This window comes from Dromiciops gliroides, chromosome 3, assembly GCF_019393635.1.
Source record: "Dromiciops gliroides isolate mDroGli1 chromosome 3, mDroGli1.pri, whole genome shotgun sequence".
Classification (NCBI taxonomy): Eukaryota; Metazoa; Chordata; class Mammalia; order Microbiotheria; family Microbiotheriidae; genus Dromiciops; species Dromiciops gliroides.
In genome coordinates, this window is record NC_057863.1 from 28,143,220 (window position 1) to 28,165,455 (window position 22,236).

At 37.3% G+C, this 22,236-nt stretch overlaps 1 protein-coding gene across 3 annotated transcripts in view; it reads right to left on the minus strand.

Moving 5' to 3' along the window:
- The window catches only part of ZBBX (zinc finger B-box domain containing), a 111,885-nt gene that overhangs the window by 64,249 nt on the left and 25,400 nt on the right, over nt 1-22,236 (minus strand). For all 3 annotated transcript variants that reach the window (XM_043996218.1, XM_043996219.1, XM_043996217.1), the window contains exon 7: nt 17,019-17,114. In XM_043996218.1, coding sequence (XP_043852153.1) covers nt 17,019-17,114 — 96 coding nt within the window. The remainder of the gene's footprint in view (nt 1-17,018; nt 17,115-22,236) is intronic.

A 22,236-nucleotide genomic window follows, 5' to 3' on the forward strand; every position in this document is an offset into this window, starting at 1 on the left:
CATACACATTTAGATTTTCCTCTTGAAGGAAAGCTCTATTAAATTTACTTTTTGCCAAAAGATAATATATTCCTACATTCCTAATATTTCATCATGACATTAAGATAGCTTTGGGACTACAGCTTCTGGCATAGGAACTCAGTATTTGACAAAAACTTCTGGGAAAACTAGAAGATAGTATGGCAGAACCTAGGCACAGACCAACATCTTATACCATATACCAAAATAAGGTCAAAATGGGTACATGATTTAGACATAAAGGATGATACCAGACATAACTTAGGAGAGGAAGGTGTAGTTTACCTCTCAGATCTATGGAGAGGTAAACAATTTGCGTCCAAACAAGAGATAGAGAATATTATAAAATGCAAAATGGATGATTTTGATTACATTAAATTAAAAAGGGTTTGTACAAACAGAAGTGATGCAGCCAAAATTAGAAGGGAGGCAGAAATCTGGGAAACAATTTTTATAGCCAGTATTTCTGATAAAGGCCTCATTTCTAAAGTATATAGGGAACTAATCAAATTTATAAGAATGTAAGTCATTCCCCAATTGAGAAATGGTGAAAGGATATGAACAGGCAGGTTTCTGATGAAGAAATCAAAGCTATCTATTTTCATATGGAAAAATGCTCTAAATCACTATTGATTAGAGAAATGCAAATTAAAACAACTCTGAGGTACCACCTCACACCTATCAGATTAGCTAAAATGACAAAAAAGGAACATAATAAATGTTGGAGAAGCTGTGGAAAAATTGGAACACTAATGCATTATTGGTAGAGCTTTGAACTGATCCAAGCATTCAGGAGAGCAATTTGAAATTATGCCCAAAGGGCTATGGGGCTGTGCATACCCTTTGATCCATTAATACCACTACTAGGTATGTATCTCAAAGAGATCATAGAAGAGGGAAAAGACCCACATGTACAAAAATATTTTAGCTTCTCTCTTTGTGGTAGCAAAGAATTGGAAATTGAGGGAATGCCCATTAATTGGGAAATGGCTAAACAAGTTGTGGTATATGAATGAATGGAATACTATTGTTCTGTAAGAAATGATGAGCAGGAGGATTTCAGAGAAACATGGAAGGACTTACATGAACTGCTGCTGAGCGAGATGAGCAGAACCAGAAGAACATTATACAAAAAAATAGCAACATTGTATGACGATCAACTGTTATACACTTGGCTTTTCTCAGCAATGCCATGATCCAAAACAATTTCAAAGAAGTCATGATAGAAAATGTTCTCTACATCCAGAACAAAGAACTGTGGATTCAGAATGCAGATTGAACCATACTGTTTCTACTTCTTGGTTGTTGTTTTTTCTCTTTTATGAGGTTTGTCCCTTGTGTTCTGTTTCTTCTTTCATAATTATGACTAACACTGAAATGTGTTTAATACGAGTGTACATATATAACCTATATCAGATTGTTTTCTGTCTTGGGGGGGAAGGGGAGGGAAGGGAGGGTGAGAGAAAAAATTTGGAAACAAAAATCCTTTGAAAACTATCTACACATGTAACTGTAAAATAAAATACTTTTATGATTAAAAAAAATTTTAATTTAAAAAGGTAGCTTTGGGTGCTTTAAAGCTCACAAAGGTCCTACTAACATTCAAAAGCTTTGGATCTGGACATAGTAACATGCTTGGATTGTTAAATAGGAGCAACAAGAAATAAATTAGAAACTGTAATGTAAGAAGGTAAATTTAATTTCATAGATAAGTCTTTGAACTGGCAGGGTGAATAAATGAATAAAATATAATTCTGGAAGAGTCTACCATATTGAAAATAAAAAATGAAAGGTAAATAGGGCAAAAAAGAGAGGGTAATGTTATTATATATTCAGAAGATAGGTTCATGTGTGAAAGTTCAGGAAGCAGTAAGAAGAAACATAAAGGAGAGCATTAAGCATTACATCAGAATCAACATAGGCAAAAAAAGAAGGGATGCTGTCACTGTAATACTGCTACAAAACAATTAGATGGAAAAAATAAATGGATAACTGTGATACAGAGCACAAGGTTGATATAAGGGCATGGGAGACTTCGATTTTAGGTATTTTTAGGTCTGCTAGACCTTGTTCTCCTGCCAAGGCATTACAGCTAATAATTCCTTTACTTGTCTTAATGATATTTTAGCCTTCAAAAAGAGAAGGAAACAACGAGAGGAAAGTCTATTCTTGGAAGAAGAAATTCCAATATATTACAGTATAATGGACCCCAATAAGGATGAACAGGATTTGTTCCAGGGCTGAAAATGAGGGAATGTTGGGACAAGGGGAGAGGGAGTGAGGTGAATTCATTTGAAAATTTGAAGGAGAAAAAAGGAACTAAAGTTAGTCTCAATCTGACAGCTGTTTTAGATTTTAGGAGAGAATTCAAAGGGTTCAGAGAAAGAATAGGGGGACAATAGGTACCATGGAGTAAACTCTATGTACTAATTTTCATATCCAATTTTAGCCTGATCACATTATCCATTTTTTTACAAGATTCAGAGTACTATAAAAATTTACAATGGGAAAGTGAATAGTAGGGTCAGGCACCAAGAAATGTTCACTCATGGTCTGGGTTTGTCTCTCCCATCTCTCTCCAGGCTTGCATGTAGCCCAGGCTGCTATATCTCCAGGAAACATAGTGAGGAACTCAAATGCATACCGCAGGGCCTCTCATGAGATTCACTGAGTGACTGCAGTCCACTCCATAACTCTTCAGGGCACAGAGTAATCCAGGAATGGGCCCTCAGTTTTAACCTGAGCACCACCTGATTTCGAGCATTAGTCACTAGGGAAGTCCATCTATTGGGGTAACAGGTAGTATCCAAATTTAGTGTTGCCCCTTGCAATAAGTAATGGGTTATTTTTTTCCAAAACATTTAATGTTTTAAATCCTGTCTTTATTGAATTCGTACACTGGTCCTTCTTTTTTCTTTTCTCATGTGAAGTAGACAGTCTGCTGGGTTCTTCCTTGTCAGGCTCAGCACTAGTAGCATGCTTCCTTGGCAACAAAAGTAAAAGTATCCAGACTGGATATGGGGAGTGAGTATGAGAGAGGAGTCACAAATGAAACCTGTCAGCACAATGCTTATGAATGCATTGTCTGGCACATGATAGGTGCTTAATAATGCTTGTCTGTTTGACAACATCAAACTTGGGAAGCTGGTTGACTAGAAGCTGGTGATAGAAGCAATGGGGAAATCTGGAAGGGATGGTTTTAGGGAAAAGCTAATGATTCCCACTGTAGAAATTCTGAGTTTGAAATGCCTGTGGGAAATCCAATTCCAGATGTTCAAATGGCAATTGGTGATATGAGAGTGGAACTCAGGACAAGGCTGAGAGTTGAAAACATGCATCTGTGAATCACCTAATATAGATTACGACTGAACACACAAGAGCTGATGGGATAACAATGGGGGAGGTAAAGGTGAAGGCCCTAGCCAAACACCTACATAAGAAACACCTACATAAAAGGGTATGACCTGGATGAAGATCCATCAAAGGAAACTGAGGAGTAGTTAGACGCTTTCTGTGCAACACCCTGGTAAACCAGGTCAAATATTATTTTTGTCATTATTTGCTTTATGACAAAATCACAGAGATGGTGTCAAATATTACTGTGATTTCAGGAAACCATCTTGATTTTCAATATCTTGCTTTTGAAATTCATGATTATGTATAATAAAGATAAATGATGAAATAATAAAGAAAACAAGAGGTGATTAAACTTTTTTCCATTTTATCTTAAAAAAACAAATTACCTAATATTTCATCTATATTATTTTTAAACAGCTACTATTTCTGTTTAGCAACTCAATGATTTATACTATGCTGGCAAGTAGGTGCTATCATGATCCCAATTTTACAAATGAGGAAACTAAGACAGATAGAGATTAAGTGATTTGCCCAAGGTCACAGGGCTAGTAAGTGCCTGAGGTATGATTTGAACTCAGGTTTTCCTGACTCCAGGCCCAGCACTGTATCTACTGTACCACTATTCTTTTTACAACTGCAAAACACTTGATAGAGATTCTGTTCACTTATATGATTGCTCTCTAGTGTCTGAAAATACTTTAAAATCCAGCAGCCTTCAGGACATGCAGTATATCATAAACTTCATTGTAGGACACTAGCTCGAACTAGGAAGGACCAAACACGGTGATTTATTGCTACTGTTTCTGAAATCCTTAACATTCTTCACTACACTGAGATGGTAGGATTTCATCCAGTAACAGTTTTAAATTCTCACCTGAACTTTTTTTCCCCTAGAATGATATTATCTTTCAAATTACCCACCAGAAGAATTCATCACTCTGACAATGTACCATTAATCAGGACAAACAGGTTTGATATTTTATAGCATTCCGAGACAGATGACACCTTTCAGAAAATGAGATCCTATAACAGAAGTTTCAGGTTAGTTAGAAAAACATTATCTTTTGTGGTTGTGTCAGTGTCCATAACATATAAATTGCTACTATTATGCCAAATGCAAACTTACTCATTGAGGAAGTTTTAACGATTATCAGTAATTCCACAAAGAGTTTTGGAAAGCTTGATCTCCCTACACCCAAGAGAATTTCAACAACTAAAACATCAGGGGAACTCAGATCCATTTCAAATAAACAGGCTTCAGAACTCAAACTGGCTGAGTCCACTGACTCTCAATGCTGACTATCTTTCCATTTTCCAAATGTAAAAGAAAAGACCTCTTTTTCTCTATTCCCAAAATTTTTCAAGAAACATAGATAGCATTTTAAATCATGTATTTCCTAAATAAAATTAAATAACCCTCCTAAAAAAGTATACAAGTCAAATGTTATTATAAGAAAAAATACTAAATTGATTGTTCCATCATTTTATTAAATAGGGCAGCTAGATGTCACAATACATAGAGTGAAAGGCTTGGAGTCAGAAAGACCTGAGTTCAAATCCTGCCTCAGACACTTATTAATTGTGTGACCATGTGTCACACTTACCCCTGTTTGCCTCAGTTTCCTCATTTGTAAAATGAGCCGAAGAAGGAAACAGCTAACCACTCCAGTATCTTTGCCCCAAGAAAACCCCAAATGGGGTCATGAATAGTTGAGCACACTGAAATGACTGAACAACAAATTTTATTAAATTGAATTCTTCATGAGATAAGGTAATAATTGGCTGAAACACCAAAATCCTAAGGTTTTGTTATTCTCACTAGTATTTGAACTATATTCTAAGTATAGTCATTTTCTTTCCTGGTTGTTGTTAGTAGAGTTTCTCAAACATTTTTCCCCTCATATATCCAGGATACTTTAAAAAAAAAAAAAATTGGGGGGGGGGGAGGAAGCAGGGCAATGAAGGTTAAGTGACTTGCCCAGGGTCACACAAGCTAGTAAGTGTCAAGTGTCTGAGGTCATATTTGAACTCAGGTCCTACTGAATCCAGGGCTGGTGCTTTATCCACTGCGCCACCTAGCTGCCCCTCCAGGATACTTTGATAAGTGCCCTAAGACATTTTTCTCTTATTTAAACTAAGCTCATTTTCCTAGAATTGGTAAAAATGCCTTATTGGCCCTGGATTTATCTATTCAAGAGACATCCAAGGGCCATTTCCTAGGTGTCAAGAGTAGAACATTTTTCAGACTGTATTCCAGTGGAGTCTGTGGATGGGGCTCTGGAGGTGGCCTCTGATGGCAAAAAGCAACATAGAGAAATTGTGTTGGTGATTTTAGATTGGCTACAACTACACAGCTCCTCAACCAAAAATGTTGACGTAGAATGGAAAGGAACATAGTGAAAAAATTAACTAAGATGTTAGTGATTTGCTGTGTATTGATATGTTTTCAATGTATTAAATAACCAGTGATCATACATACATTTTAACTGTTTTGTGTTGTTTCAAGCTCAGGGCACTGTCTGTTCTTTAATAAGAAATGCAAAGGATTATGGCTGTGACACATGGCACAGGCTAATGCAGTTGGTAAAGTTTTGATCTAAATGTTTATAACAAGAAAGGCTTCATCTTGTAGGAAGGGCTAAAGGGAAATTACTGATATAAAACAATAACAAGAATAATAATGATAAAATCAGTAAAATCAGATTAAGATTAAATTATGTGTGCTTCATAAAAAATGAAGAGATTTTAACTACACCGTCCATGTTCCCCAAATTATCTCATTCTTCTTGGAAGGTAAAATATACCATTCAGATCTAAAATCAAGATATGTTTAATGCAAAGGAGCATTTTGCTCTCTTTGTGCAGCCATATTCCAAATGCTTTCATTAGAGGTGGCTGGCTGGGGATGAAGAGAAAAGAGTGTTAGGCCTCAAATCAAGAAGACCTAAATTCACATCTGGCTTCCAACACTTAACAGATGTGTAACCATGGACAAGTTACTTAACCTCTACCTGCCTCAACTAGAAAATGAGATATTAATGGCCTCCACCTTACAGGATTGTTGAGAGGATCACAAAAAAATTACATTTGTAAAAAGCATTTAAAACAGTACCTAACAGAGGAACTACTATATACTTATCTCTCCCCTCCCCCATATTCAGTAATAAAGAACAGGAAAAATTAACATTCCTCTTTCAGAATTATTAAATGTCTTCATATGTAACTTTTCATATAAAACACACAAGGTAAATTTCTAATTTCTGAAAAGAACATTTTTAAAGAATTATGCAAGTCCAGAGTCATTCCCCTCCAAATAGAATTTTACTCTAGACTGCAGGGATTCTTCACCTGGAAATTTGTGAATTTTTACTTTATATTATTATTATTATTATTATTATTATTATTATTATTATTATTATTATTATTATTATTCGGGGCAATGAAGGTTAAGTGACTTGCCCAGGATTACACAGCTAGTAAATGTCAACTGTCTGAGATCAAATTTGAACTCCAGTCCTCTTGAATCCAGGGTCAGTGCTTATCCACTGTGCAACCTAGCTGTCCCTGTGAATTTTTTTCCACAAATATGTTCCTAACTTTCTTTCAATATAATTGATTTCCTTTATAACCCAATGTATTTTATTTTATGCATTTGTCCATATTATTCTGAGAAGAGGTTCTCAGGCTTTCCCAAACTGCCAAAGGGGTGCATAATACAAAAATAAACAAATGAATGAATGAATGGCAATTACTTATAAGTAACTCTTAATAAACAGAAACAATGAACACACAAGGAAAACAGTTCTCCAGAGGAGGTCCTGGAAAGAACAATAAATTAATGAAGAATGAAATTCTGGTTCAGGCTTCTCACCAACATAGAAGAACTGATTGTTACAGTGGAAATAATGGAAACCTTAGGAGAAGTGACCACCACATCTTACAAACTGTGAAGGCCAAATTGGGAAAATCCAGGCATGGTCCAACAGGTATTCTAGATCGGGCCTTCTTAAACTGTTTCCACTCATGAACCCTTTCTGCCTGAGAAATTTTTATGCAAACCTGGGCATATGGATATATATAAAATAGCTGTAAACAACCTTTTTTTTCTTTTTTTTTTATGGGGCAATGAGGGTTAAGTGACTTGCCCAGGGTCACACAGCTAGTAAGGGTCACATTTGAACTCGGGTCCTCCTAAATACAGGGCTGGTGCTTTATCCACTGCACCACCTAGTTGTCCCGTATAACCTTTTACTGTTGCCAAATTTTTGTGACCCTCCCCCCATATTCATGACCCCTTATGGTATCCTGACCCACAGTTTAAGAAGCTTTGTCATAGATGTTAGAAATACAGAGGAAGGAAGCATGGACCATTTGTGGAAACCATCAGGGGGAGGGTGCAGAGGAAGTCAATGGAATCACACAATGGGTGGGCTTCAGTAGTCAAAAAAATTTGATAGGTATTTTTTCACAAAATAGGAAAGTGAATTCCCACTGAACTATCCCCTAATCAGAGAAGGGCTTATTATTCTCTTCATTGTGAGAAACACAGTTTAAGAAGTATATTGAAAAGTTCTAGAATATCAAAAAAGCACAATCAGTGTGGTAAATAGGCTGGAATTCATACCATGTGAAGAACGACCAAAGGAACTGGCACGGTTTGCCCTGTAGACAGAATCTGTCTTCAAGTATGCGAAGGAATGGTTTATCAGACATGGATTTGAGTTCTTCTGCAGCTGGAAAATGAGTGCTGTCCAAGATCAGAATCACATGCCTTAGTAGGTATCAGGCAAAGGTCAGAGGACCACATTTGGTATACTACAGATGGCATTCTTGTTCAGGTACAATAAGACTAGGTTAGACTAGTGGGCCCCCAGAGGTTCATTATAGCCATGGCAATTCTATATTTCTGCTATTCTGGATTTCAAAAGTCTTATTTCAGCAAAGGATTACAGCTCCTCCTTTTCCAAAAATCTTTAGCTAAAGCTGTTTCATAAGCCCCCTGAAAAACATAAAGGGCCATTTAAAGATGATCTATTTGTGAGAAAATAATGGGTTTTGGGACACCCAGAGGCCCCTGCTCAAGAGGATAATACTGAGGCTTATTGGGTTGACTTTGCTGATTAACTCACTTGAAGTTGACTTGGTTGAAATCACACCTACCTGAGGGCCTGGGCCTCAGAGGGTGTGCTCTCTGAGCTCTGACCTTGGCACGTTCTGCTCATGTACCACCCTCAGGTCCAGTGAATCATTGGATTTGGGTGATGCTGGCTAATTAGCTAGGAGCGGTGTGTAGGGACCGCCTCTCCTCTGGTCCCGCAGGAAATTTCCATTCACAGAGGCAGAGGGACTTCCTCTTTTGGGCCTAAGACTCCTAGGTGACGCACCTTTTTTTCCTTTCCTCCTCTATCCTACCTAGGCTTTCCTAGCTTTCTGAGCCATGTGCTATCTCTCTTTACTGATATCTAATATACTTTAATAAATGCTTAATGCCCCCAAACTGGTGCTAAAGCTTGTAATTTATAAGTAGCAATATATTAGAAACCCCAGCTAATTTTCCCCAAACTTGGGACAGAAGTATGGTGACCACATATAATTTTTTTTTTTTGGCAGGGCAATGAGGGTTAAGTGACTTGCCCAGGGTCACACAGCTATTAAGTGTCAAGTGTCTAAGGCTGGATTTGAACTCAGGTCCTCCTGAATCCAGGGCTGGTGCTTTATTCACTGCACCACCTAGCTGCCCCCCGACCACATATAATTTTAAATGCCACATATTATTACTATTACTAATACCTACTACTATCAATGAGAGAACATTGACATTCCAATATAAAGCCTCAATCATTTTGTTACCTTCTAACAAAGAGGCCAAAAGCAGGTTAGTAGCAGGGAAAGGAGAAGCAAAAAAGGCAATGGATAATCACAAAATAAATCATTAATTCCAAATAATATGCCAACTACTAGCTATGGTTTCATGGGCCAGGCTTAAAGGTGTTAAAATTGGGGAACTTAAAACAGTATCTGATTCCAGAACTCATGACATTTAAGGTTAAGGCTTCTAATCATCTTTTTTTTTTTTTTTTTTTTTTTTTTTTTGCGGGGCAATTGGGGTTAAGTGACTTGCCCAGGGTCACACAGCTAGTAAGTGTTAAGTGTCTGAGGCCGGATTTGAACTCAGGTACTTCTGAATCCAGGGCCGGTGCTCTATCCACTGCGCCATCTAGCTGCCCCTCTAATCATCTTTTTTTAAAAATGACAGAATTTGCATAAGTGGAAGAAATTAATGATATATAAATCGAATGATAATTGCAAATTATGTAATATTGAGTATATTAAAGAGATGAACTCACATGCCTCCAAATTCTGTAACTTCTGTAGTGACTTGTTGCTGCACAAGGTAAACTCCATGTCTACATGAACAGAAGATGCTGATTCTATAAAATGTCATCTCTCCAAACATCCAAAGTAAAGCAAAGACTTTCTTAAACAACTCTAAGTTATGTTTTCTTCTGCATAAACAAAAACTAGAAGAACCCCAAAACATTTTCCATGGCTTCAAGTTTGCAGAGCAAATCTTTCTGTATTGTTTTATCCATATACAAGCCAAATAGCAGAGTGAATATTCACAGGATTTTCACTAAAGTCGTTAAAATTATTTGACTCATAGAAATAATTTTTTTTCAAAAATATTTTTATTTAACCTGCCTAGTCTATACATGTGACTCAGAAAAAAAGACTATCAAAATAATATCTATAACCTACAACCAATGATGAGCTTTTAAGAAGAACAAAGTTTTGAGATATTATCAGGGAATTATACAATAGGAAGAGAAGATGGGCTAATTGGGTGTCAAGAGGGAGGGTGGAAAATCTTGTCACCAAAAAAAGGTAAGAAATATTTCCAGCAGGCTCAGCAGAGTCCCTACTTCATTCACAAGATATGAACAGAAGTCATGGTGCAGGATGGTCAGGAATGGAGGGAGGTTGGTTGGGAGTTCCTATCTGTGTGCTCATCATCATTGGAAGCAACATATAAACCAATGAGATCATGGAGTTCTTGGAGTTGTTTTAATCAAAATAATATTTTTTTTTTAAAAATCAATAGCTAAGCATAGTCATTGTAATTAATTTTTTAGTATTGAAGAGGAAATACAAATTAGATTTGGACCTAAAAAAATGAAAATTTATTTCTTAAAAATTATCCTTCAAATTGGCAGCACTACTCTAAAAACAAAATTTAAAAAACCTAAAAATTACACTTTACTGTGATCCCCCAAAAAGAAAACCTTGGGAAATTCAGACCTGTCTTCATTTCCATTTGCTAATTTAATGCCATATAATTTTATAATATGTTAATATCTTTAAAAGGTTTATTATTGTTTTGAGTGACAGTTTATATATAATACATCCAGATTAGCTGCTTTTAGTATTTACTCATATTTTATTTACATGAAGAAAAATGGTTTGATTTGCTTCACTTTGAATGGAAGGTTTTTAGGCAGAGCAGAAGCGAACATAAGGACAAAACCTTTCAGCAATTTCCCTTTTTTTTTTTTTTACATTTCTAAGCAATTACTATTATTTCAAATTGGGACAATATTGTCCCATAAAGAGAAAAGAAAAAAGAATATAAAGTTGATTAGATTAAGCAGTACCATAAAATTTTTCAAACCATATGATAGAATCAGGAAGTTAATCTGCCAAATATAAATTACAATGGCACCTCAGTAACCCAGATTGGTTGAAGGAAGAGATGGTATGAACAGAATTTTCTATTTAACCAAAGGTGGTCACTTGGAGCATTAAAACATCTACTTTTTTCTTCCTCTATATTTTTATGAAGCTCTCTTAAAAATAGATTACAACAGGGGGCAGCTAGGTGGTGCAGTGGATAAAGCACTGGCCCTGGATTCAGGAGGACCTGAGTTCAAATCCAGCCTCAGACGCTTAACACTTACTAGCTGTGTGACCCTGGGCAAGTCACTTAATACTCATTGCCCTGCAAAAAAAAAAAAAAATAGATTATAACAAACAAAAATAGATTACATATGTCACTACCGTAATTCAATCTATGAGTTATAGGCATGTCTTGGTCATCATTATGGCCCTGCCACTTTAAAATATGCATTAAAATAGCTTTCATGGTCACCATAAACAAATGGGAGTGTCCCTTCGGATTTTGATGTGAATTACCCAAAATGCAGACGATTTAAGCTTTTTACAGTTTTAGTTTTTAACAGGTTTCCTTGACCTATAATTCTTTAGTGACCTTCAGGTTTCCTACTTTGCTGCTTGTCTAAATTCAGGATAACAAAGGTTAAAAATGAGAAGGCAATGCTAACAATTACAATAGCAACAGCCTGCCCATTTCAAATGAGCCAGAGATTGGGAAATTGAACAAAGGTGATATTGACCTTGATGATCACTTTTCCTGGGGGACAGCTACATTTGCCAGGGCTGGAGTTAGGAAAACCTGAGTTCAAATCTGACCTCAAACACTTTTACTAGCTGTATGACCCTGAGCAAGTCACTTAACCCTGTTTGCCTCAGCTGCTCATCTATAAAACGAGCTGGAGAAAGACAGAGCAGACTACTCTAGCATCTTTGCCTAGAAGAATCAGACACAACTGAAACAATTCAACAACAAAATCAACCTTCCCTCCAGAAGTTTTGCCCAGTATGAAGTCACCAGATGAAGAGCCCTACCAAACCCAGAAAACAAGTTAGTCAGCAAACATTTGATCTCCTCATCAAGTTGGAGAAAGAGATGATTGCCAAAGATGGCACCAGCTCAGGTAAAACGAAATCTCATTTGTGAAATAGGATAGACAAAAATTACAAAGATTATGAGAAATATCACCTTTCAAAACAGTGAAAAGCAGTAGAAACAAAGACGAACCTAACAAAAATCTTGGCCTGGAACCCAACTGAGCTACAAAACCCCAAGAATATCATGGATGAAACTAGAAGGACAATAAATATATATAACATGAAGGAAACATATCAAAGTAGCCATGTTCTTTCATTTTTGCACTTGTTTCCCAGTACTAGCCAAAGTATCTAGATCAGGGCAGCTAGGTGGTGCAATGGATAGAGCACCAGCCCTGGAGTCAGGAGGACCTGAGTTCAAATTTGACCTCAGACACTTGACACTTACTACCTGTGTGACCCTGGGCAAGTCACTTAACCCCAATTAACTCACCAAAAACAGAAAAACAAACAAAAACAAAGTATCTAGATCACAGTAAGTACTTAGTAAATGTTTGCTGATTGATGTTTTCATCTGCAGTGAAAGATGTGCCTCTGGATGAAAAGGTAACACAATTCCCAGTGCCCTATACAAAATAATAGAACTGGAACTTGGAAAGACAACTTTGGGACAATATGCTGACCAGTACAACTATATCCTAAGGAAATTCAGACTGGAGATGACAAAGTTTTTAAAGTACTGAGTGATCACATTTTTAAAGATATGGCAGAAAAAGTCAAAGATAAATATTAATACCCCAGAAAGAAAATCAGAAGACTATCCTAATTTATGTCCATAATGAGTGTTTCAATAAAAATAGGAAGAGGTGAGATTTTTAAAGTAATTCTCTATAGTAAACATCATATTTGCTGTAATAATTGAACAAAAGGTGAAGAATAAAAGAGCCCACAGGGGGACAGCTAGGTGGTGCAGTGGATAAAGCACAGGCCCTGGATTCAGGAGGACCTGAGTTCAAATCTGGCCTCAGACACTTGACCCTTACAGGCTATTTGATCCTGGGCAAGTCATTTAACCCTCATATTTCCCTGTAAAAAAAAAAAAAAGAGCCCACTGGTTTACTGTGCATTGACCACAAACAAATCATGTGTTTGTCTTGGCAGAGTACAACTCAGTCTTTAAGATTCTCTTCTCTAAAAGGCATTTCTCATCCTTATGGCAAGGTCATACAAGATTATTTGATAAAAGCAAGCAAAGATAACTTCCTTCAATGACATCAGATTATTAATACCAAGAAAGGCAAAAAATATCTAAGAGATACACACCTATCAAAGGTGTTTCACGACTTTGATGGGAAATATCTTGGATTGCTTAAAATGGAAGGAGACCCTAAAGATGTTAATGTCCTCCAGATGGTCCTACTTGTAGGTGATAGTGTTCTAATTACATCAATCCCAGGAACACCTAAGGGCCTCTTCTAGAAAAATATGGTATTTTTCTAAAGTGATCAGCTAAAAATTTTATAGGAAAAACTAAATGGTTGGAAAATACCCATTGTCAGGCTAGGACATGCAGCTGGAGGACCGGCGCATTGAGTTAGTACATCAGTACATATATTTAGGGAAAGCACTGCAGATGGGCTTTAGTTGGAGCCAAAGTGGAATAGAAGGAAGATAGTACATTGGATTGGATTTGAAGTTTTGTTTAGTGCTTTCTAATGATCCCAAGCTGTTTCATGTGCAAAGACCCATCTTTCAATGACAATGTTTCTGCAGTAATACTCTATGATTATCAATACTGAAATTTCACAATCTCTGAGGAATCAAAATCAGGGTTATTCAGAGGGCAATGGAGAAATGGTTGGTAGGTAGAAACAGCCTAGACCATATTTCCAATTATGATTCAAGATATTATCAAGAATTTGTGGGACAGAAAAAGGCTGGTGATGTGGAAAGATTGAGGGTTAAGAGGGAGCTCCACTGGTATCTTCACTATGGGTAGATACTCTACCCACAGAAAGAATAAGAAATGGATGAGCATCCCATAGGATAAGAGCAGGGCTGAGGTGCAACTTGCACTTATGAAGAGAGCATTCATATCAAGAAGGTTGCAGCTCTACTGGAGTACTAAATTAATGTAATCCTTCATATTTACATAATATTTTCATGTTTACCTGGAACCCTGGTGGTGCAAGTATCATTATGCCCATTTTAAATGTAAGTAAACTGAATCCAAGATAAGTTATTTGCCTATGGCCATATGATTGGAAAATATGAAAAGTCATGATACAAAGCCATTTCCTGAAACTGGATTGAGCATTCTTTCCACTAGCTCACCCTGAATCTTAATAAGTTAACTCTTTTCAACTTGAAAATTTGTCTAAAATTAACAGACCCTATTAGTTTGTTTTTTTTTTTACCTTAGTAGGTTCAGCATAATGGACACAATTTGGCATTTCTTTGATTTGTAATCTAAGAGTGCCTAGATTCATCACTCTGAATATCAACTGTCAATATATGGTACAGTACACTTATCAGAACTGGGTTAGGTATTCATTGACCACTGGACACATTCTAGAATTGTTATTTTGATAAGGTCTTTTTTATTTTGTTTTTGTATCTTTATCTTCAAGGCAGAGTGCTGGAAAAATAAAAGTTCAGTTCATTAAAGGTTCTGTCCTTATTGAGTCTACATCATTAAGATCTTAATGAAGTCTATTCATCTGTATACTCATACATTTTTCATGTGTGTATATCAATTTTTTCATGTGTACACACCACACATTTCCAACTAGGTTGTAAAATCTCTAAGGGCAGGGATTGTTGTCATTACCCCTGTGTCTTCTTTTACTTGCCTACAGAAGCAATGATAATTCTTAGTATCCAAAGGTCACTTGATAAACACTGTCGACTGATTGTTGATATTTTTGTCACTCTTAGAAACATAAGGACTCTCAGTGTAGGTCCCCATGGATGAAGCATAGCTGATGGCATGAAATGACTGCATTTATTACAGTTATTGTTAGGGTCATAGAATCTTTATCATGACTACCAAAGATTAAGTGTATGTATTTTGAAAATTATCAATTACATAAATCAGGGAAAAGAATAAGGAGAACATTTTACACCAACTATCTCTTATGAAAACCTGATATCTGGGGGAAGCTAGGTGGCACAGTGGATAAAGGAACAGCCTTGGATTCAGGAGGACCTGGGTTCAAATCCTGCCTCAGACACTTGACACTACTGGTGTAACCCCCATTGCCCTACACAAGAAAGAAAGAAAGAAAGAAAGAAAGAAAGAAAGAAAGAAAGAAAGAAAGAAAGAAAGAAAGAAAGAAAGAAAGAAAGAAAGAAAGAAAGAAAGAAAGAAAGAAAGAAAGAAAGAAAGAAAGAAAGAAAGAAAGAAAACCTGATATCTAAAACATGTAGGAAACTGACACAAATGTATAAGGCTAAAAGCAATTCAATAATAGATAAGTGGTCAAAATCCCAGACAGATCCCAGAAGAAATACATGATGGGCCAAAAGTCACAAATATTTAATAAGGCCTTAATTGTTTTGTTTTTAATTTACAATACCATATATAATATATATAGGAAATGAATTTGTATTATGTGTGAAAAGTTAAATCTTGTAAATGGTGAAAAATAAAGAAAAAAAATTTTCAAAATGTTATCAAAACATCAGATCCCTTTGTGACTTTTGGCCCAGTCTCTACAAATGGCATAGACTCTTGGATTCATTGTTATCAAGGAGACAAGATATATATTTTGTCCTTCACAGCATCATAGGGAAAATGTCCCAAATGATTAATATTAAGAGAACTGAATATAAAAATAACTATAAGGTTGCATATCACACCTGTGAAAATAGTGGTATTGATGAAAAATGGAAATCATTGTTGTGGGAGAGGCTATGGGAAGACTGAATGGTAAAACACTGCTGGAGTTGTGAATCAAGATAGTGATTCCCAAACACAACTTGAAATTCTTCAAGAAAGGTGACTAAACTGTTTATATCATTTAGCCCAGTAAAGCCACTGGTGCTTACACACCCCAAGGAAGTCAATTACAGCACCTTCTGTGGTAGCAAAAGAACAGAAAAAAAATGAATGCCCAAAATGTGTAACAGCTGAATAATTATAATACAGGAACATAATGGAATATTATCAGGCTGAAATAAATTACAGTTAAGAGTAATTAAGAGAAACATGGGGACACGTGTATGATGTGACACAGGAAAAATAAAGCAAAATTAAGAGAGTAAATAACACCAAGACTGCAATAATATGAATGAAAGCACTTGAAATCTGAATAACTGTAATTACCAAACTTGGTCCTAGAAAACAGAGGATTAAAGATCCATTTTTCCCCACAGTAACTGTGACACTAGCAAATACGGGATGCTTTGCCGCTTTGTTTTGCTTAAGTGTATTGGTTTTGTTTTTTATCCCAAGGAAGGGGGTTTGATGGCAGGGCAGTTATGGGCTTACAGGATGTTTAGATCAATGAATCTATTTTAAAAAGAATCAATTGGAAAAAGAGGAAGTTAAAAGTGGCAGTCAAATTATGATGAAAATCTGAATGGTGATTTTCAATAACTATTAATATAGAAAATGCATCAAAAATTAAATACAAACAAAACCATTATTAAGACTTTCTACATTTATTTGTAACCTCTATGGAATCAAACTATTGCCCATTTTTGCCTACATTTTCCAATCATTCCACCAAGAATGCAAAGCCTCGTCCTAAAACAAAAATTAACTGAAAAACAGTACTTTGCATCCAATGAAATCATCTTAGGAGATGCCTGCAGATTATCTGTGAGAGCTTTGGAAATTAATGAAAAATATCCTGTTTTCCAGATAATAGAGCATATGCTTTCAGATTTTTCACAAAGAAACAAAAACACATAAAGCTTTTCAAAAACCCAACCTGTAAAAGCGTGGTTCTATGGCGTTTTAGTGCCCCCTTCTGGTGGATTCTGGCAAAGCAGGCTGAACAATAATCTTCTCCGCATTCCAGGCAAACCTTGTAGGGAAAGATGAGTAAAAGATCATTTTAATGCCATGATTCCTAGTGAAATTCCACCAACTCACTCCATTCTCTTATTATTATTTCCCCAACGACACACTAAGGCGGCACTCGTGGATTACTTAACAGAAATAATGAAAAAAATCCATTTAAGGGTTTTCTTTCTTTTTTTGAAACCCTGTGTCAAGCTCTAGCTGCTGCTATTGCAGAAATAATTCCCAGGCCTCAGTGCGAACGGGTTACACATATGAATTCACCATGAAACCCACTAAGCGACCTATGATCTTTACTCAGGAGCAGGGCAATACACACTAGGCATGGAGCCTGTGAAAATGCACTGTTTGGACAAAGGTGCCTCACAGAACTTGAAAGGGATCTCTCTGAGCTTGAGCTATTGTTTTTCTGCAGGGCTTCTATCTCCTTGGCCAGCTTTCCATACTATAGCCTTTTCTTGATTGGACTGTAATTATTTGGACAGTCAACAAGCACTTATTAAAAGCCTACTGTGTGTTAAACACTGTGCTTAACTTTTTACTTTTACCAGTGGTCATAAAAGGATGGTCCAAAAATGTCTGAGAGAGACTCCCAAGCAGCAAGAGAACAAGGTGAACATGGGGTGAACAGTTTTATTCTAAGTATCTTTACTGTTTAAAGTTCATCTGGACAAAGAGAGCATGTGTTGCTGCCTCCACCACTTCAAAGACAAGCAATGCCAATCACATGATGCCGACCCTCTGTGCCTCAGACCTGATGTGGAAGTAAAGGGTGCTGACCATAGACATAAGGTGGGATCCAGAGGACAGAGTGGGAGGACTAAGACAGGGAGTCTAATCATAATCTCCTATTTCATGCTGTGGTTTTGCTCTGCCTCCTACTACTCACGACTCTGTAGTTCAACTACTTCCATTACCCCTCCCACAACATGGTGATACCAAGAGGCAAGTGGCCAAGAACTGAGTACATCAAAAAGCACTGGTTCAAGGTACTATTTTTTTGCAGTATCTGAGGTTTTTTGCTCTGAAAAAAAGGGGCTCACATACTAAATTGACAACAATCCATAACGTCATTGATTCAGAGCTAAAAAGGAGCTTCGAACTGCCATCTGGCCCAACTCCCTCATTTTATGGTGGAGAAAACCAGACCTCAGGGAGGTAGATTAGATAAATAACAAGTAGCAAAGCTCAGATTTGACCCCAAGTTTGCCAAATTAAACATAATGGGGTTTCTATTGGTATCTACATGAGGTCAAGAGAACCAGAGGAAGGAGGCCCAACATGTTGGGTAGACATCCTGGGAAAGGTTTATAGACTGATACAGAGAGGAGTAGCACAGAGTAAGAAAGCATCGATGCAGCTGATCTATATATCATCAGAAGACACAGAGAAATTCCCCCAGTCGGTTGACTGGCTTCTCCCATAGAGTATCCATGGAAAAACATGAATGAGAAGATGTGGGGAAAAGCCACCCAGGGGTGATTGATCCAGCAATACAAATTGACTTCCTATTGCTCACCTACAGTTCTCCATCTTCTGTCGCCCACGCCGAGCATGCTCCTCCTCTTCATCCTCCATTCTCAGTTGCCTTGGGTTCCTTCAAGCCTCAGCTCAAATCCCAGTTAGGACAGAAACTAATTCTCCCCACTTCTAATGACCTCCATCTCCTATTACTCTCCTTCCATATGTCTTGTCTGTGGCCAATCATTTATGTGTTGTCTCCCCCACTGGAATGTGAACTCTTTGAAGACTGGGAATGTTTTGACTTTCCTTTCTGTGTTGTCTTTAGTGCAGTGCCTGACACAAATAAACACTTGCTGAGTGACTTACAACCATGTTAGGTCAGACCCTCATGGTTTCTTGCCTGTGTTAATGGCACGGCCTCATCGTCTCTTGCTCTTTAGTCCATGCTGCTGGCAAAGTGATTTCCTTAAGCATCAAACTGAGCATGTGATGCTCCTACGCAATCAGCTACAGTGCCAACCTATTACCTCTAGGATCAAATGTCAACCCTCTGTTTAGCTTTTAAAGTTCTTCCTAATCTGGCCCAACCAATCTTTCCAGTATTTTACTCCTCTTTTACTCCTCTTCAAGTTGGCCTTCTCTCTTCCTCACTTACCACACTCTATCTCCCATCTCCCCCTCTCTTTCCAATGGCAGTCTCCTATATGCCTGAAAGGCATTTCCTACTTACCTCATTCTTCTGAAATCCCCTTATTCCTCCAAAATGGAGTTTAAGCACTCCTTCCTACAGGAAGCCTTCCCTGATCTCCCCAACTGCTGAGTGCTGACCCTCACAGACCACCTTATATTTAATTCGTTTCATGCATTTGTATTCAATGATTTTATATTTATTCTCTACATACTTCTGTACATCCTTGCTCTCTTCCCTATTAAAAAGTAAGGATGGGGCAGCTAGGTGGCGCAGTGGATAGAGCACTGGCTCTGGATTCAGGAGGACCTGAGTTCAAATCCAACCTCAGACACTTAACACTTACTAGCTGTGTGACCCTGGGCAAGTCACTTAACCCCAGTTGCCTCACTAAAAAAAAAAAAAAAAAAGTAAGGATGGTTTCCTTCTTTGTATCTTCCATTTGAAGGATGACTACCAGCTCAGCCAGGGGTTCATTCAGCTCCACTCCATGATGCATAGCAGCCTCTCTAGAAGTCCTCCAGCCTGCCCCAGAGGTCCTCCTCCTCAGCTTCCCTTCTGTGGCTTCATTTTATTCACCAATTCCCCAGCTACTTGAGGGCAGGAACTGTTTTTTATTCTTCCAGATAGTATTTGTTCCCTTAAGAGTTTAGCAGTGTCAGGCGCATAGTAAGCACTTATTAAATGCTTGTTATTGACTTGACATTTTGATTTTAATGACAAATAAGTTTATTCTGCCTATGAATGTGGGTAATAGGACTTAATGCATCAAGTCAAAAGAAGTTTCTTAAAAACAAGAGCTTTATCACAAAACAATCATTATGATGAAAGTCTCCTAATTATCCATTCACCAGAACTCCAAGAACACTCATACATATTTCACAACTGAGTCATTTACCTCCTTCATCAAGACTTCCTGTCTCATTATGATCTGTGTAGTTTGTTACTGGTTGTTTTATTATTTGTTAAGAAGAATTCTGATTTATACTTTCTTTGTGTAATATCACAAATCATCTTTGCCATGTACCAGTTCAGATCAAAGGATTCCTTCTTGTAAAAATAACTCAATGACAGCTACAAAAGTATGTCTGATAGCTAATTAAGGTTCCCTGCAACCACTTTAAAATCCTCTAACAAGACCTTGGACAGCTCCTTTTCCCTATCTGGTCTTATCTGTCCCCCTAGCCTGCCCCCTGCACCCCCTTTATATGTGGCATACCAACTGGTGGTTGTCTGAATATGCTTCAGGAAACATGCTCATTTCTTGCAACCCAACAGAAAAGTCATTTTCGCTAGGAAGAATGTCCTTCCACTTCAATTGTCCTTAGAAAAATGTCTTTCCAATGCTGGCCACATATTACAGAATATATCACAAATGAATGTTGATTGGCTGGCTTTTTTGATGATGATGCTGATAATGATGATAAAACATCAATGCAGTGCTCTAAGATTTACAAAATATGATACTTACAATTGTTCTATCATAATTTGCAGATGAAGGAACAGAAGCTCAGAGAGGTTAAATTACTTTCAAATGTAGATAAGCTTCTGATGGGATTTGTTCCCAATTCTTTGTGATTTCAGGTCCTGGGATCGAACCACTACACAATATCCTTCACAATACTGTACAGTTTGGTGGCTCAGTGGATACATCATTGCACCCGGAATTAGGCAGACTCATTTTTCTAAGTTCAAATCCAACCTCAGACACTTACTAGGTATGTCACCCTGGGCAAGTCCTTTAAACCAGTTTGCCTCACTTTCCTTATGTGCAAATGAGCTAAAAAAGGAAATGTGGCCTACTACCTCAGAAGCTACAGTCTCTTCCTTCGTTCCTGTTCCCATCAGCACCACCCACGTTTAAGTTGGAAGTACTTCATTTTCTGTCTGAGCACTGCAATAGCCTCTGAAATTGTCTCCCCATTCTAATCTCTTCTGACTCTAAATGATCCTGGCTTACTGGTGTTAAACATCTTAACACACCATTTTGCCTTAGTATCCCCTCTTCAAAAGAGCTTCAATGACCAATACTTCTTACAAACACGGGAAACTTCCAACTCTCACTAAGCTTCCATTTCAATCCCTCCAGGATGTAGTCCCACTTTATTTTTTCCAGTTATGGCCTACTACCTCTAAAAAGTAGACTGATGACAGGAGAATCTATTTACTGACTACAAAATGATTTTTTCTCTTTAATGTTATGTTCTGTCCCTCTTTCCCTTATCAAATAATCACCAAGATTTTATCAGTTACTCCCTAGGGGCCAGCCACTGTTATGCCCTCCATTTGCTCTGCCTATCTATATTCAACTAATCCTAATTTTTTTTTCCGGGTCAATGAGTGTTAAGTGACTTGCCCAGGGTCACACAAGTAGTAAGTGTCAAGTGTCTGAAGCTAGATTTGAACTCAGGTTCTCCTTAATCCAGGGCCAGTGCTTTGTTTACTGCCACCTAGCTACCCCCTAATCCTTCTAATTTTAATCCAATGGCTCCTTCTTCTTCAATTTCCCTTTATCACTGCAGTCCACAATAACCCTCCTACCAATAAGTTACTACAGAACTTTGTCTCATGCATCTGGCTCGAATCATAGCTTTGTATCATTACTTTTCAAATGTCGCTGTCTTTTCCCCAACTAAACTGCAAACTTCTTGAAGGCAGGAAACATTTCTTATAATTATTTTTACCCCTCTCCACATGAAGGTCTGAGAATACTTCTAAGCACATGGTAGGCATTCAATAGACACTATACCTGAAGAAAGAACTATAAAATTTACTGTAACCAGATCAATAAAACACTATTTCTATGAACTATCTCCTGGCATAAGGAAATAAACCCTTTTGAATATGTAGTGAGGGGAAGGAGACCTGGTTCCAACACAACCTACTTGACAACAGTGGTAACGTAATAATAAGTTAAAATCAAGTACAATATATGTCTGACCTCTCGCTAACATTTTTGGGGGCATAAAGGAGT